General features: G+C 41.3%; 1 protein-coding gene across 3 annotated transcripts in view; it reads left to right on the plus strand.

The window, feature by feature from the left end:
* The window catches only part of LARGE1 (LARGE xylosyl- and glucuronyltransferase 1), a 273,247-nt gene that overhangs the window by 126,256 nt on the left and 127,921 nt on the right, over positions 1-19,070 (plus strand). For all 3 annotated transcript variants that reach the window (XM_075275348.1, XM_075275349.1, XM_075275350.1), the window contains one exon: positions 8,636-8,931. In XM_075275348.1, the coding sequence (XP_075131449.1) occupies positions 8,636-8,931 (296 nt within the window). The remainder of the gene's footprint in view (positions 1-8,635; positions 8,932-19,070) is intronic.

Consider the following 19,070-nt stretch of genomic DNA (forward strand, 5'->3'; position numbering starts at 1 on the left):
GTGACCCTCCTCCATTCACGGCAGCCAATAGGGTGCCACCTGGTGTTCAGAGTGTATAGTAGTGTGCACGTCCACCATAAGTTGAGTGAAGGTGGACACTGATGCCGAGTCACTCTACAGCCAGAGTGATCCTCTGATCATTCAGGACAGTCAATGGAAATAACTTCTTGCCTGAGGGTGGACATTCCATGATAGACACTATTGTCAGCTGCCAGAGGGGGAAGGAAGCTGATTCTATCTAGAGCCCACACTAAGCAGCACCAAGGGAGAAACATGGAAGCAAAAAATGTTGTGCTTGGATGCTACAAATATGGAATAGCCCCTTTAAATTATCCGATACGACTTATAGAATTAATGGTATGTTCTTGAAGTATCGCATAAATTCCGCAGAAGGAAGCCTCAATCCCCCGTGTATTTTCTTGGTACCTTGTTGAGATCAATTTCTCCATTTCCTGGTCCCGCAGCCTAAAGTTTACGGTATATCCTAGTTATAGAACTTCAATCACAGAGGCCGTTTTTCTTCTCGGTATGACACTTATATTGGCCATCTTTGGATGCCTGAGAGCAAAGCTTTTAGAAAGTGTAAAAGTAAGAAGCTCGCCCCGGTATTTTTGGATAAGATCGTTCACGCTATGAAGGATGACTAGGCATTTCTTTTTTATATCGGGCTCTGAAATTGGATGATGGGCAGAAGGTGCTTTGAAGTCAAACTTTTTTGGTTTCTTTCGGAGTTGGAGAAAACGCATCGGTGGTGAAATATTTCTCTGTCCAAAATAAACAACATTCCCTAAAGGGAAGTAAAATCTATCAAGTGGTTGAAAATGTTATTTGTTTTTGAAAAATTTGGGCGATGGACACTTTTTCTTTGGATAAAAAAAGCTACGGGAACATATGTGGTTGGCGAAGATCATGGGGCCTTTAGAAGGTTTTAGTCGCATCCCTTTGTTGTTGGGTGGCAAGTACCTGTGCAGAACATTGCTCTCCATGGTCCTGGGGTAAATCAAAGGTATATATACCATAGGGTCAGACCATGGGACCTTTGGAAAGTCATAGACCAATTTGGTAGGGCCTATCCCTTTGCTGTTGGGTGGTAAGTACCTGTGCATCACTCCAAGGATCTTGGGAGACATCAAGGACTTATCCATCATAGAGGAAGACCATAAGACCTTTGGGAAGATATAGAACCAATTTGGTAGGTCCAAGTTGGTCCGACAAGGAACAAACATCGGACCCATCTACGTGGCAAAATATAGCACCATTATCAAGCGTTGATGGTTGAGGGGTTGGGATTTTTATTGGGTGTCAACAGACATCCACCAGAGCCATGTTCCAGTCATGTCCACAAGTAGACAAGCTCAGCCAAGCTATCGGAGGTTAATAGTCATCGACTGCCAATGGAACTCCTCTAGAGCCATGCTCCAGTCACGTCACCTATTGGAAAGGTCCACAAGTAGACAACCCTTTATATGTAAGATCAGCCAACCCTATGAGGTTAATAGTCAACGAGTGGCAATGGAAATCCTCTAGAGCTATACTCCAGTCACGTCGCCTATTGGAAAGGTCGACAAGTAGACACCCCCTTATATGTAATATCAGCCAACCCTATGATGTTAATAGTCAACAACTGTCAATGGAAATCCTCTAGAGCCATGCTCCAGTCACGTCACATATTGGAAAGGTCCACAAGTAGACAACCCTTTATATGTAAGATCAGCCAAGCTATAGGAGGTTAATAGTCAACGACTGTCAATGGAAATCCTCTAGAGCCATGCTCCAGTCACGTCACCTATTGGAAAGGTCCACAAGTAGACAGCCCTTTATATGTAAGATCAGACAACCCTAGGAGGTTAATAGTCAACAAGTGTCAATGGAAATACTCTAGAGCCATTCTCTAGCCACGTCACCTATTGGAAAGGTCCACAAGTAGACTCCCCCTTGTATGTAAGATCAGCCAACTCTAGGAGGTTAATAGTCAATGAGTGTCAATGGAAATCCTCTAGAGCCATGCTCCAGTCACGTCACCTATTGGAAAGGTCCACAAGTAGACAGCCCCTTACATGTAAGATCAGCCAACCCTAGGAGGTTAATAGTCAACGAGTGCCAATGGAAATCCTCTAGAGCCATGCTCCAGTCACGTCACCTATTGGAAAGGTCCACAAGTAGACACCCCCTTATATGTAAGATCAGCCAACCCTAGGAGGTTAATAGTCAACGAGTGTCAATGGAAATCCTCTAGAGCCATGCTCCAGTCACGTCACCTATTGGAAAGGTCCACAAGTAGACAACCCTTTACATGTAAGATCAGCCAAGCTATAGGAAGTTAATAGTCAACAACTATCAATGGAAATACTCTAGAGCCATGTTCCAGTCACATCACCTATTGGAAAGGTTGTCAAGTGGACACCCCCTTATATGTAAGATCAGTCAACCCTAGGAGGTTAATAGTCAACGAGTGTCAATGGGAATCCTCTAGAGCCATGCTCCAGTCACGTCACCTTTTGGAAAGGTCTGCAAGTAGACAACCCTTGATATGTAAGATCAGACAAGCTATAGGAGGTTAATAGTCAACGATTGCCAATGGAACTCCTCTAGAGCCATTCTCTAGTCACGTCACCTAACAAAAGAACCCTCAAGTGGACAATTTCTTCAAATTCAAGATGGTTCCATTAGGTAAGAGAGTACATGGGCTTTGACTCCACTTTATATACAGAATAGACTCTGAATCTCAAGTTTAGTCATCAATATATCCAATCCATTAATATTTCCGTGCCCTTGGAGAGCCATTAGCAAATCTTTCTCATTAGACAATAGAAAATATGGGCATTGACTCTTCTCAATACACGGAATAGACTCTGTAGCTTTAGTCTACTCGTTGATATATCCATCCCGTTAATATTTACTTGACCTCTGACAGCAATTAGCAATTATTCTCATTAGATAATAGGAAATATGGTCTTCGGCTCTACTCAATACAAAGAATAGACTCAGCAGCTTCAGTTGACTTGTCGATATATCCATCCCATTAACGTTTCCTTGACCTGTAGTAGCCATCACCAATCTTTCTCATTCTTATCACAATCAAAAACCACAATAATCTTCCCGATCGCACCACGTTTACACTCACTGATCCGTATTCTCCCGGGATCTCCAGGCAGCTTTCTGCTCGGGCTTTGAATTATTGGTCGCTCTTTATATCTCTACTGGATAAGGCATCACATTAGCGGTAATTTCGGAGATAAAGCCTTTCTGCATATCGAGTTCGAGCGGGGCGAGCGAGCAGAATTCAGAGCACTCTCCGGCCCATCTCGACACAGAATTCAATGACATTGTTTTGTCTTGAGATGACAATTACTTCGAGCCCTTGGAAATTTCTAAGACGTTCCCTTGTCGTGGAACTGGTATTAATGTATTGTTCATCTTAGACCTTGTGTAACGATTCAGATGTTTCTTATTGTATCGCAAAGTGTCTGGAGTCTTTTCATTCCTCAGCTCTCTGTTTAGAGTGATACATCAGATTATGTCACTTATATTGGTAGTGTAGGATGGTGAAGGGCCTAATAGTGGTCAGGGTCGGACTGAGGCTTCTGGGGGCCCAGCCTTAAACAGTCCATAGTATTCTCCTATATTAGTCTTCTGTTGGGCCATTATTGTGCTAGAACTAGGGCCCAATGTGTATGCGGATCCTTGGACATGGAACCTCCATTTTGCCATATATATCCATTAGAGAGTTCGTTCACACGGAGATTCAGTCCCTTTTTTACGGCCAGTATAGTATAAATACATCAATGGTGGACGGCCAAGAGGCAGCCGTTGGCTCCGGTCCCTGTGTTGTGTATAATACAGGTCTCAGAAGTGGTGCAGTACAGCTGATCGGTGTGGGGCCCAGCCATCCACCCCCCCCCCATGGACCAGATATTTCTGGGCTATCGTAAGGATAGCTAGGTCCAAATTTCTGGACAACCCCTTTATTAACCCATATTTTCCTAATAATTCAGACAATCCCTTTACTTAAAGGGATTCTACCATTAAACTACTTTTTTTTCTAATTACCACGTCAGAATAGCCTTAAGAAAGGCTATTCGTCTCCTACCTTTAGACGTGGTCTCCGCCGCGCCGTTCCGTAGAAATACCAGTTTTAACCGGTATGCAAATGAGCTCTCCGCAGCAATGAGGGCGGGCCCCAGCGCTGAAAGGCCGATGAGCGCATCCCCATTGCTGCCCGAGAGCTCTTTCCTGCGCCGCCTCCTTCTTCTGCAGCAACTCCGCCTCTTCTGGCTTCTCTTGCTTTTGTAGTTCTATACAGGAGCATAGAGAGGCCACCCCAAAATGGCCGCCGGCCGGCTCCTGTATTGAACTGCAAGAGCGGCTACCCAAAAATGGCCGCCGGCCATTTGCATACCGGTTAAAACCGGTATTTCTACGGAATGGCGCGGCAGAGACCACGTCTAAAGGTAGGAGGCGAATAGCCTTTCTTAAGGTTATTCCGACGTGTTCATTAGAAAAAAAGGTAGTTTAATGGTAGAATCACTTTAAGAAAGGTCCTCACTAATTGAAGCTGATTTAAGGGAGTTCCTAACTGTATCCTATGGAGAAGCAGGCAGCAAGTGTTTGGTTTTTCTACAGCACCACCACAGGAGAAATGAAGAATTGCACAATGGCCATTGAGCATAAAAGGCCACCTGTACAGACATTCAGATATATTTTACATGTATAGGATTGTGGAGTATTGAGGCATGGATGAGATGCAGAGTATAAGGTTCCCGGGGGCACCGTCAAGAACCGAATCAGGGTTTTGGCACCAGGAGACCAGACAGCATGCAAAGTCAGAAGCTAAATGGGTAAATGTAGGGGACCGGAGAACAAGGACTGCGCTTCACCCGTTCAGATAGGTTAGATACACAGATTTATTATAGTTCACACACAACGCGTTTCAGGTCAAAAGACCCTTTCTCAAGTGCATAAGAACTTCCCAGAGAAGCTGGGAGTCTTAGTGGCTTCGAGTTCAGGCTCCTTAGAAGCTAAATGGGGGCCAGGACCAAGTGTAAGACTGCAAGTTCCAGGCATATTATCCAAAGTGCAAGGCAGAAGCATAGTCAAGAACAAGGCCGAGGTCAGGATCAGTATCGTTAGTCAATAGCAAATAGACTGCCAAGTATGATGTTATCAGAAGACTCTGGTCAGTGCAAAAAAAAACAAAAAAAAAACAGGTCTTTACTACATAACACAAGTTTCCCTGAAGTAAGACAGGAACTAATGGCTCTTAGACTGGGTAATATTCAGGTCAGTGTAATGAGGTCAGTGCTGCTGAAAATCCATGCAGCCAAATGGGAGAGGAACGATTGTGGGCCAATCCCCTAATCCATGTTTCTCTAATAAAGTCTTAAGTTAGGACGGTTCAAGAACAGGAGTACCAGGCCTAGTATTCAAGGAGCATAAGCATAGTCAGGGACAAGGCCGAGGTCAGGATCAGTTTCAATAGGCAATAGCAATTAGACTTCCAAGCATGATGTCATCAGGAGACGCTGGTCATCTCATTTATAGTCTAAATGAGATGACTGCACAAAAAATAAATAAATGAAGCGTGTCTTTACTACATTTCTAATAAATACAAGCCGCTTCATAATTAGCTAACGGATCAATCAGGAGGTCACAGAGAGGTAGACGCTTCCTCGGTAAAGATCCCCTCAATGCCTCTCATTGCCTCTCCTGGCACAGAATGAGTTTCAGCCGTCATCTGAAATCAGACATTTACGCACATACAGGCGTTCAACGAGCGACTGCGGCCGCGCTCTTAATTAACAGATCAATTAAGCAGCAAACAGCCAAATTAAAAGAGCAGAGTCTTTTCACATCCACAGCCTTAATTACTAATCCACCAGTGGCCTTAATTAATGGACCTGGCTTCAGCGGCGACGGCGAGACTCCACCAAGGTCTACAAGAGCCTGGAACAAGACGCGTTCCTCCATCCTGTAGATATAGAGAAGAGGCCAGGAAGGGTAGTTACCACTCCGAAAACATTCATTGTCCTTTTTTTTCCGTGTTTTCTGTATCAAAGGAGTCGACTTTGAATAATTGACGCTTAAAAGTGTGTTGGCTGGCGATGGCGGTGATATATAAGTATCGTAAAGCATTCGTCACACTTAAACAGCTAGGTGCCTGTATAGGGATGCAGATAGTACGGTTTTATGGCCTAGGTGTGATATATGTTATCGAATATGTTTCCTACTCCCGCTTTATTCTTACGTGATAATGCGACCATAAAACATTGAGGCGGTGTAAGGCTTTGAAGTTGTATCTGGGTATAATGAAGCGGCTGTTGCATATACAGCCATGGTGGAGACCCTCACCCAGCGCCGCACCTCCCATGAGGCGACCTGAAGCAACCGCTTCAGGCGGCGCTATGTCAGGGCCCCAGGAAGGGCGGCATTTTTGCTTTCTTAAGCCAGTCCAGGACAAGCACCGAGTGGTGGATTGGGGAGGCCACTGGAGCAGCGCTGTTCCAGCAGCCTCCCCTCAGGCAGAGAGCAGGTCCTCTCCGTGCCTGCTCTCTGCCTGCAAACGGTGCTAAGCCACGCCCCCTCGCTTCGCCCCACCCCCTTTACGCTGCCACGCCCTCTCCGCCCCCTCCTCCGGGGGGGGGGCAGCTTTCTGTCGTTCGCCTCGGGCGGGGAAAGGGGTAGGTTCACCCCTGCCCTCACCAAGTCCCTCTGAATTTTCTTCTCTCGCGTTGGAGGATCCAACATATCCTTGGAATTTCCAGACAGTCTTTGGATTTCAATGAGAAATGTCAAATGTTCCTTTTGTCCTATGATGGTGCTGCTTAGATTTTCCATACCACACCGAACTGAGGTCCCACCAGATAAAAAGGTTCCCACACTCCTACACCTAAGAAATTGACCATAGAACCCTTCAAATTTGGGTGTCTACTGGTGGACCATTATTGTGTTGGAGCCTGGACCCACAGAAGGATCCTTTGATACCCTGACCAGTTTGACGCCGCCTCCATAGGTTACCGGTGATATGTTTAGGGTCATCGCTAAGGAATAGGGATCAAGTGGACAACCCTGACAATAACCAGAATGTTTCTAAAGAAAAATCTGAATCCCTATCAGAAATCAGTCTCAAGTTTGTGATAAGAGGAAGATTCCAGAAGCAGATAGTGCTCGTAGGTTTACATGTCTTTTAGAAAACCAAACTATCTCTAGTTTGGGATTTTGCCATGTTTTTGCCATCTATTACAATAGAGAAATCGCAGTGCGTGCCGAGAAATGCGTAGAAAGCATGAATAGCCGAATTTACGTGTGGTACCGCAATGGGGTTTTCATAGATGCAACTCTAGGTAAAACCCCATGGCGGTACCACATTTAAAAAAAAATGGTCGAATGTGTACTCTATACAGGAGATTTGGTGCTATTTTTATGGACAATGGTTCATTTAACTTTTCACTACTGCCCATGTGATGCTATCCTAATGGCAAGAGGGGTGTATACATCCACTACATATGGTTTAAGGTAAGGAATATAGGTTCCTGAACAAAGGTCTTGGTGCCACCACCAATATGGCCACCAATTTCATCCACCTTTCTCTTCTATATCCCATTCACCATTTCAAGACCAAAATTGAATCTTATATTCCAGATATGTTCCTCCTACGGATTGTTAGAGGAGTAATATTATATCAGGGTCTCAGGTTTTTATTAGAGACGAGCGAACAGTTAAGTGTTCAAGGTTCGATATTCGTTTTGAGTAGCCCCTCAATATTCAACTACTCGAATCGAATATCGAACCCTATTATAGTCTATGGGGGGAAATGCTCGTTTCAGGGGTAGGCAATGTTCGATCAAATTATACTTACCAAGTCCACGAGTGAGGGTCGGGCTGGATCCTCCGAGAAGTCTTCTCCGTGCAGCGTCCCCGCGGCGTCTTCCGGCTCTTCATTCACTCTGCCAGGCATCGGGCCTGGGCAGAGCCGACTGCGAATGCCCGCACTACAAGTGGACATGCGCAGTCAGCTCTGCCTAGGCCTGATGCCTGGTAGAGTGAATGAAGAGCCGGAAGACGCCGCGGGGAAGCTGCATGGAGAAGACTTCTAAAGGTAGGAGAAGAACCAGCGTTGATTGGCCGACTGTATAGCATTCGGCCAATCAATGCTAGTTCTGCATCGAACTTTTACATTTGAACAGCGAGTGGTACTCGATCGAGTACGAGTATTTTGAATACCTACTCGATCGAATACTACTCGCTCATCTCTAGTTTTTATCGCAAATTTTAATACAACCTAAAACCTTATTTGCTTTTACTGCCACAGCTTGACATTGACCTCTACCATTCAGCTTTATAACCAAAATACCAAGTCCTTGCTTTATTCCCCAGGTTTTTTCCCCATTTTATGCATTTTTGTTCAGTTGACTACATATTTTGCACCGCACCTCTGTAGGTCACAATAAAAGCAGCTATTGTCGTACACTCAATCAATTCTAGCCGTTGCGAGGCTGTAGTGTATAGCGTCATTGTTCCATGTGACAGCACATCTAACCTATGACATGTAAAGTTTATTTTCTGCTTACAAAGATAGAGCAAGCAAAGCCGGTGTTTTTTTTAGCACTAATGGGAAAAATCATGGTTTTTTTTGCAGATGGGAAGTCTGTCTCCTTGTCCCCGCTGGATACCCAGCCTCACAGCCCACGTTATGCAGCGTCCAGCCAGCGGGAGAGCCTGGAGGTCCGTGTGCGAGAAGTGGAGGAAGAGAACCGTGTCCTTCGCAAGCAACTCAGCCTTGTGCAGGGTCGGAGTTCATCCCATCGGCACGGCAATCGGTCAAAAACTTACTCCATGGAGGAGGGCACAGGAGACAGTGAGAGCTTGCGTGCCGGCATTGTGGCCGGTAACAGTTCAGAGTGTGGCCAACAGCCCGTGGTGGAAAAGTGCGAGGTACTTTATAACGCCCCCCTATATTGTGTGTATGAAAAAAATGGATGTATATTTTAGTATTGGGGTTAAAACATATCTGGGGGAACTTATTAGGACCGGCATGTTCCAGAATGGAAATCTTACATGAGTGTGATTTTCTGGCTTGAGTTATGGTAACTTTATTGGGATGGGGTGTCCCCATCTTTGGCATAAAAAGGACCATGTGCCAAACATATGCTAGAACCGTTCCCATCTACACCACAATATTGTCGTAAGGGAATAGTACATCCCCCTCTCTATAATTCCTCAACTACTGTGAGACTATAACCCTCAACATGTTCTGACTGTGCCAAGTGTGCCATATCATATACATAAGAGAGATCTTTAGGCCAATAGAGTTGGTAGACATTGGTCAATTTTGGGCCGACGTTATTACATAGTACGTTACATACTGTAGGTTAATCATAAACTTTCCTGGCCCATATGCCAAATATAGGGGAATTTATCAAGACTAAAATTTGATTGCCCCTACGCCACCATAGTATGCTCCTCACTTATGAGTTGTCCTGGCTGTCCTCTTGTTTCCCTGCTCTGATCATAGACTTGAATACAGGGAGGGGATAGAGAGAACTGTGCAGCTGTAACTATAGGGCTGCACAGTTCTCTTTATGAAGGGGCAGAGCGATTCTTGAGCAATCTTCCTGGTAAATAAAAAAAAATTGTTGAGGGATTCTGTGTGGAAGCAGAAGTAGAGACAGAGCCATGCTGTCACGCGCCGTAGAGGGAAATGTGGCGATAAACAGGTGCCTATATTGATCTTCGGAGTCAAGGTTAGAAGGTCAGACCTTAAGATCACCATCTCAAAGAGTGTGACCTGCCATAAAGTGTATTCTTTAGTGCTGCTGTGTACAGTATGGGTGCCGAGGACTGTAGATATAGAGAAGAAGAGGTAGTGGTCACATCTAGGCCCCCAGCCATAGACTTTGACGTTATAACTAAGACATGGTTGTTCTGATGTCGTGATATAGAATATCCAAATTCTCAATCACTTCAATAAAGATGACCTGCAATACCTGAAGGAAAGTCATGTCTTCCTATCTTGTACACCCCTCTAAGCCTCGGCAGATTGCTCTCCTTGGTGGCTTCCACCATTAGGATATTGGGGCCCCAGTGCCAGTTTTTGTTTGATGTATTATTTTTTTATCCTCTCTTGGATGGGCAGGGGCTAAGCTCAGATATCAGCACCTGGTGAGGGGTGAGACGTTAAGGTAAAGGCTCGGGTACCCATTAATAACATTAACCTAGATATTTCGAGTCGTGCCAGTGTAGAGCGCCAAGAGCCTTCCATTAAACCTTTTTCAGAGCACATTAATGAACAAAAGATGTTTTCTTCCTCCTCGGAGCTTATTATTATGCAATTATTTTCCTACAAAGAATATTAGTATAGAAAAAAAGCGAGATTTTCCTCATTACGAGACGTACACTTCGGTGATTTCGATTTAGCACTAACTACTATTTTCTCCGACATCGAGGATGACTCTACAGGCCGTTCAGGTGCCTACAAGTCCTCACGGCCATTGTGAAAGGAAGATAACTGGACTTCTTAGAGAGGCTTCAGGACCACCACGCACAATCTATGTCACATTTATCATTCCGGTGTCTTTATATGAGGCCCCAGACCCAAATACTACCTCTAGGAACACCCCTGGCTTCCCAACATGTTCAGTCCTTCTCTTCCCCGACACCTGCCATCGGTGGACATTAGTTGGCCTACCTATTTACATTAGATGGCCACATAAAATAGCACATCCTAGGGCTACTTAATGGACCACCATCGGTGATAGACACCTTAAACCAACCATACACGTAAGATGTTAGCCAGACAAAATTGGTGTTTCAACCATAGCTGGATGTCTGACAAGGAGATGCTACCAATGGTCGCTTGTGGCTACCCAATAGCAGAATATAGTCTACCAAAAACATACTGGCTATGCTGGGGCAAAGAAGTAGGCAGCTGCCAAACACCTCTGGTGGTGGCTCATCTCATGATCTAATGACATCCACCATTGGTGGAGATTGGGTCAGTCCACCATATATATTAGATGATCTCCATACACATAAGACTTTTGTTGGTTGAAATGACCATTTTGGTTGAAGAACGGCCAACTCTCTGCCATCTACATGCCGTGAACAGTCGTTCCAACTCTCTACCAAAGCATATTGGCTGTGCTGGAAATTTTTGGGCAATTTTTGACATGACTGGCCTCAATCATAAAATGTTGATGGTGGAATCGTTTGTAGGAACCATCGGATGGCAGCATGACAGTCATCTGAAAACTAATGTGTATGGCCAGTATGGCAAAAAATTTTGAAGACCACAGAATTCTGTTGCACCATCTATACTAGGTTGTGGCCGCTAGAAGTTTTGGCAGTCGGACCCCCACTGTTCTAGCTGGGTAACCCCTTTCACAAGATGTTCTTACACTTTGCATCCCCTTTGGCATGGAACGGGTTAGCGGTTTCTTTCCGCTTCTGCTGACTGTGCTTAAACATAAGACTCTCCCAGGAGAGCGCAGTTCAAATGGGCCGTAAAACTCAGATTGACAGCGCGAGTCAGCCATGTCTCTTGGGGGGGGGAGGGGGGCTCAAGAGCAAATTCGGCTCAGGAATATTCATATTTTTCCCGTCGTGTTGTTTCACACATCACAAGCTACTCATTGACCTTTTTATGGTATAATAGAAAAATTTACAGTATAATGACCACTTGGCAGGTAAAGTGGCCCGGACAGGGGTGTGGGAATCATTCATCCTAATATATCAAATGTACAAAAATACTAATCCCTCTCGCCCCCAGTCTCCGTCCACGTCTCAGACAGCTGTGTGAATGGAGCGAGCTGTGTGACAGTTACTTATGCTGCTCTGCGCATTTCACTCAAGGCTCAGTGCACCACATACAAGTCACAACGTGACACCCGCTATAGGAGAACGCAGAGTGCTGGGAGGAGGGAGGGGGTGCGAACGACGTCCCCAGCCACCGCACTTCCATTATTGTCTCCATCACTTCCCTGGACAAGCCGACTCGGCTCTAACTTCTTAGTACTTGAATATAAAGTCCACAATAAAAAGATCTATGGCGATTTGTGGGTTTGAAGTGCAGAGACTGCCCAGGGACCCGGCATAATGTGCAGGTCACCGAGAGATTCTCTACGCTCCGAAGGTTTTATTGGACTCTGTCAGATCTGCCTGATTGAAGGAGAAGGGGAAAAGTCGATTTATAAACAACTGCTTTAACAATGAATTTATAGTACACAGTGTGCGGAATACTATGAGGGGCAGTATTATAGTAATTATATTATTATACATAGGAGCAGTATTATAGTAGTTATATTCTTATACATAGGAGCAGTATTATAGTAGTTATATTCTTATACATAGGGGGCAGTATTATAGTAGTTATATTCTTATACATAGGAGCAGTATTATAGTAGTTATATTCTTATACATAGGAGCAGTATTATAGTAGTTATATTATTGTACATAGGAGTAGTATTATAGTAGTTATATTATTGTACATAGGAGTAGTATTATAGTAGTTATATTATTGTACATAGGAGTAGTATTATAGTAGTTATATTCTTGTACATAGGGGGCAGTATTATAGTAGTTATATTCTTGTACATAGGAGTAGTATTATAGTAGTTATATTCTTGTACATAGGAGGTAGTATTATAGTAGTTATATTCTTGTACATAGGAGTAGTATTATAGTAGTTATATTCTTGTACATAGGAGGTAGTATTATAGTAGTTATATTCTTGTACATAGGAGCAGTATTATAGTAGTTATATTCTTGTACATAGGAGGTAGTATTATAGTAGTTATATTCTTGTACATAGGAGTAGTATTATAGTAGTTATATTCTTGTACATAGGAGGTAGTATTATAGTAGTTATATTCTTGTACATAGGAGCAGTATTATAGTAGTTATATTCTTGTACATAGGAGCAGTATTATAGTAGTTATATTCTTGTACATAGGAGTAGTATTATAGTAGTTATATTCTTGTACATAGGAGCAGTATTATAGTAGTTATATTCTTGTACATAGGAGCAGTATTATAGTAGTTATATTCTTGTACATAGGAGCAGTATTATAGTAGTTATATTCTTGTACATAGGAGCAGTATTATAGTAGTTATATTCATGTACATAGGAGTAGTATTATAGTAGTTATATTCTTGTACATAGGAGGTAGTATTATAGTAGTTATATTCTTGTACATAGGAGTAGTATTATAGTAGTTATATTCTTGTACATAGGAGGTAGTATTATAGTAGTTATATTCTTGTACATAGGAGCAGTATTATAGTAGTTATATTCTTGTACATAGGGGGCAGTATTATAGTAGTTATATTCTTGTACATAGGAGCAGTATTATAGTAGTTATATTCTTGTACATAGGAGTAGTATTATAGTAGTTATATTCTTGTACATAGGAGCAGTATTATAGTAGTTATATTCTTGTACATAGGAGCAGTATTATAGTAGTTATATTCATGTACATAGGAGTAGTATTATAGTAGTTATATTCTTGTACATAGGAGGTAGTATTATAGTAGTTATATTCTTGTACATAGGAGTAGTATTATAGTAGTTATATTCTTGTACATAGGAGGTAGTATTATAGTAGTTATATTCTTGTACATAGGAGCAGTATTATAGTAGTTATATTCTTGTACATAGGGGGCAGTATTATAGTAGTTATATTCTTGTACATAGGAGCAGTATTATAGTAGTTATATTCTTGTACATAGGAGTAGTATTATAGTAGTTATATTCTTGTACATAGGAGCAGTATTATAGTAGTTATATTCTTGTACATAGGAGCAGTATTATAGTAGTTATATTCATGTACATAGGAGTAGTATTATAGTAGTTATATTCTTGTACATAGGAGGTAGTATTATAGTAGTTATATTCTTGTACATAGGGACAGTATTATAGTAGTTATATTCTTGTACATAGGGGGCAGTATTATAGTAGTTATATTCTTGTACATAGGAGCAGTATTATAGTAGTTATATTCTTGTACATAGGAACAGTATTATAGTAGTTATATTCTTGTACATAGGAGCAGTATTATAGTAGTTATATTCTTGTACATAGGAGTAGTATTCCATTATTGTCTCCATCACTTCCCTGGACAAGCCGACTCGGCTCTAACTTCTTAGTACTTGAATATAAAGTCCACAATAAAAAGATCTATGGCGATTTGTGGGTTTGAAGTGCAGAGACTGCCCAGGGACCCGGCATAATGTGCAGGTCACCGAGAGATTCTCTACGCTCCGAAGGTTTTATTGGACTCTGTCAGATCTGCCTGATTGAAGGAGAAGGGGAAAAGTCGATTTATAAACAACTGCTTTAACAATGAATTTATAGTACACAGTGTGCGGAATACTATGAGGGGCAGTATTATAGTAATTATATTATTATACATAGGAGCAGTATTATAGTAGTTATATTCTTATACATAGGAGCAGTATTATAGTAGTTATATTCTTATACATAGGGGGCAGTATTATAGTAGTTATATTCTTATACATAGGAGCAGTATTATAGTAGTTATATTATTGTACATAGGAGTAGTATTATAGTAGTTATATTATTGTACATAGGAGTAGTATTATAGTAGTTATATTATTGTACATAGGAGTAGTATTATAGTAGTTATATTCTTGTACATAGGGGGCAGTATTATAGTAGTTATATTCTTGTACATAGGAGTAGTATTATAGTAGTTATATTCTTGTACATAGGAGGTAGTATTATAGTAGTTATATTCTTGTACATAGGAGTAGTATTATAGTAGTTATATTCTTGTACATAGGAGGTAGTATTATAGTAGTTATATTCTTGTACATAGGAGCAGTATTATAGTAGTTATATTCTTGTACATAGGAGGTAGTATTATAGTAGTTATATTCTTGTACATAGGAGTAGTATTATAGTAGTTATATTCTTGTACATAGGAGGTAGTATTATAGTAGTTATATTCTTGTACATAGGAGCAGTATTATAGTAGTTATATTCTTGTACATAGGAGCAGTATTATAGTAGTTATATTCTTGTACATAGGAGTAGTATTATAGTAGTTATATTCTTGTACATAGGAGCAGTATTATAGTAGTTATATTCTTGTACATAGGAGCAGTATTATAGTAGTTATATTCATGTACATAGGAGTAGTATTATAGTAGTTATATTCTTGTACATAGGAGGTAGTATTATAGTAGTTATATTCTTGTACATAGGAGTAGTATTATAGTAGTTATATTCTTGTACATAGGAGGTAGTATTATAGTAGTTATATTCTTGTACATAGGAGCAGTATTATAGTAGTTATATTCTTGTACATAGGGGGCAGTATTATAGTAGTTATATTCTTGTACATAGGAGCAGTATTATAGTAGTTATATTCTTGTACATAGGAGTAGTATTATAGTAGTTATATTCTTGTACATAGGAGCAGTATTATAGTAGTTATATTCTTGTACATAGGAGCAGTATTATAGTAGTTATATTCATGTACATAGGAGTAGTATTATAGTAGTTATATTCTTGTACATAGGAGGTAGTATTATAGTAGTTATATTCTTGTACATAGGGACAGTATTATAGTAGTTATATTCTTGTACATAGGGGGCAGTATTATAGTAGTTATATTCTTGTACATAGGAGCAGTATTATAGTAGTTATATTCTTGTACATAGGAACAGTATTATAGTAGTTATATTCTTGTACATAGGAGCAGTATTATAGTAGTTATATTCTTGTACATAGGAGTAGTATTATAGTAGTTATATTCTTGTACATAGGAGTAGTATTATAGTAGTTATATTCTTGTACATAGGAGTAGTATTATAGTAGTTATATTCTTGTACATAGGAGTAGTATTATAGTAGTTATATTCTTGTACATAGGGGGCAGTATTATAGTAGTTATATTCTTGTACATAGGGGGCAGTACTATAGTAGTTATATTCTTCTACATAGTGGCAGAGTTACAGTAGGGTTATGGTGTTGGCACTAGTACGGTCACATGTAGATAGGGTGCAGTTTGCAGAGCAGATCATTATATGATTATTACTCCACCATCTCCAGTATTATGTTTCTGCTGGATATAACTTTAAAGAGTCTTCTAAAAATTAGTTAATAAACATTGGGATTATTACAGATTTTGCATCTGCTAGGCGTGTAAGTGTTGTGTTTATTGGTTTAGTGATATCGCCCATCAGTGCCTCCTCCACCACAGGATAGTACACAGCTTACGGGTCTCCCTGGCACAGATCAGCACTCGTCTCCTCCGCTTCATTCTACTTTTTCGAGCCTAATAACAGATCTTCCTTTCTTCATGGCTCTGTGCGGATAGTTTGGTGTGCGGATCTGTAGGTAGAGATTAACTTCCAATTAATTCTTGTAATTAATTCTAAATGATACTTTCTGACAATCCATGTGTGTACGTCTCCGCAAGATGAATTATCCTTCCTGCAAACATTAGGCCTTCTCCTTTCTCTCCCCGCCACTCCTTCTGATGTTGACTTCACTTGGAAATTCGGAATCTGCATCAAGTCGATCCTTTGCCCGTCTTCTAGGTAAAACCACCAGAGTCCATAAATACCGTCCTTAAGACTTGGTCAAAACTGCCCTTGTGGACTCAATGAAACATAAGAACTTACTGGAGAGTCTAAAAGGGCTAATTAATGGGAACCAAAACCCTACAAAGATGTGTATATCGTATCTAGGGTAGAGCGATCGGGATTGGGAAAGATTGGATCCTGATTGACGATCGAGCAAATTTCACGATCGGGATCGGCTGGAAAATGATCAAAAATCGGATTTTAAAAACGATCCTGAAATCTAAAGATCGGCTCAACCCCAATCGTATCCTATCCAAGACTGAAATAGGGATCACTATGTTAGTAACTTAGAAGCCATGTGTATACCTTGAAGGCCAAAGGTCCATTGAACATGGAGGCAGCCATTTTTATATAGTTTGTTAAAGTGAAAGCGTCTCCAGGGATGATCTCCTTATATCAAGACTTCTGTTAGCTATCCAATTGACATTCACAAAAATGGCCCTTTAAGTGCCAATTTGAAAACCATTGACAATAAGTTCCGCCACCCGGACACAAGTCACTTCCTGTTTTACAGAGTCCGGCCCTCAAGTAGCAAATGATCCTTTGGTTAGATTAAAAGTTGACTTGCACACGTTCTGAGAGTCGGACTGGCCTAACAAAGTACCAGAGTATCCTTTGGTGGGCCAAGGCTTTGATAGTTGAGCAGAATACATCAAAACTTTCTTATTTCCTAGACATTGTTGGAGGGTGAGACCCCAGAATCAGTTTATCTAATGGGCCCAAGGAACCTCAGTCCAACACTTTGTATACTATATAGTTGGGTATTGGGAATATGGTGGACCCCAGTGGGCAAAGAACTTTTAGCGACCTTTTACCTTGTCATGTATCGTGGTGGAGCATAGAGACCAGGAGAGGTTCACCTTGAAGAGATGTCACAATCTGTAGGCCAAAAACTATTCCTTCTGACTTGGACCTTCCATACTTATGCACACTTGGACTGTCCAAGCATGTATGTGATTTTACTAGGTGGAGAAGAATAAGCCACCGCTAGAAACCTCTGGGGGTAGCTTCAAAAATTGTAAATTTCAACATGCCATGAGAATGCCATGAAAATTTCAACATGCCATGAGAATGCCATGAAAATTTCAACATGCCATGAGAATGCCATGTAAATTTCAACATGCCATGAGAATCCCATGTAAATTTCAACATGCCAAGAGAATGCCATGTAAATTTCAACATGCCATGAGAATGCCATGTAAATTTCAACATGCCATGAGAATGCCATGTAAATTTCAACATGCCATGAGAATGCCATGTAAATTTCAACATGCCATGAGAATGCCATGTAAATTTCAACATGCCATGAGAATCCCATGTAAATTTCAACATGCCATGAGAATGCCATGTAAATTTCAACATACCATGAGAATGCCATGTAAATTTCAACATGCAATGAGAATGCCATGTAAATTTCAACATGCCATGAGAATGCCATGTAAATTTCAACATGCCATGAGAATGCCATGTAAATTTCAACATGCCATGAGAATGCCATGTAAATTTCAACATGCCATGAGAATGCCATGTAAATTTCAACATGCCATGAGAATGCCATGTAAATTTCAACATGCCATGAGAATGCCATGTAAATTTCAACATGCCATGAGAATGCCATGTAAATTTCAACATGAGAGTTGGAAGGTCCCCATACACTTTAGAAAGGTGACCAGTCTTTCCGAAATTACCACGTTCTGCTCATTTTTTCCTTGAACGGGCATCTGATGGGGACAAACAAAACTGGGCCATCGTATGTTCTTCACTAGTCCCATAAGGCCCATGAAGACACCAACCACTGACCCTCCATTAGATGATAGCCAAAGACAACCTAGAAACCCAAGCAAAACAATAGTTTGCCGAATATTTTTGAATATACTCCGTAAGTCCAACCTCCCCCCATCTTTGGCAGATTTCAGAGCCTTAATTCCTACCACGTCTCTTGTGTCAAAGCCGAGTATTTGCATCATACAAACCCCAGGCCGCCATTGAAGTGCTTTAAAGGCTAGAAAAACAACATTAGCAAATTGAATAAAGCAAAATCCAGATAAAACCTTTCGTTCCCCCTTCTTATATTTCGTCCTATACTTAAGAAGTCTTAATGGCTTTCGGAGAAGTTATAACGTGGCCGGGCCGGCCTTCTCCTGTTAAATAATAAAACACATAATCAATAAAGCAGCAAGACAAAAAATAAGCCGCTGGATTCCCAGAGACTGAGCACAAATCTCCACTCGATGCATTAGCCGTGATTCTGGCTCAAACCACCCGGGTGTCGCCTGGCACCTCCACCACCGAAATAATCATTACATTAGGAGAACAGACAGAGCGGGAGGTGTGCGGAGCGTCGGCCCTTCTCCAGCAGATTTCAAAAACTTATGACCAATGAAGAACTCGGATTCGGAGGTGTAACTGAGACCACTATGGACTCTTGGACACTGAGGTCCAGAATGAATAATGTAATGTATGTAC

The sequence above is a fragment of the Leptodactylus fuscus genome, chromosome 5, assembly GCF_031893055.1.
Source record: "Leptodactylus fuscus isolate aLepFus1 chromosome 5, aLepFus1.hap2, whole genome shotgun sequence".
NCBI lineage: Eukaryota > Metazoa > Chordata > Amphibia > Anura > Leptodactylidae > Leptodactylus > Leptodactylus fuscus.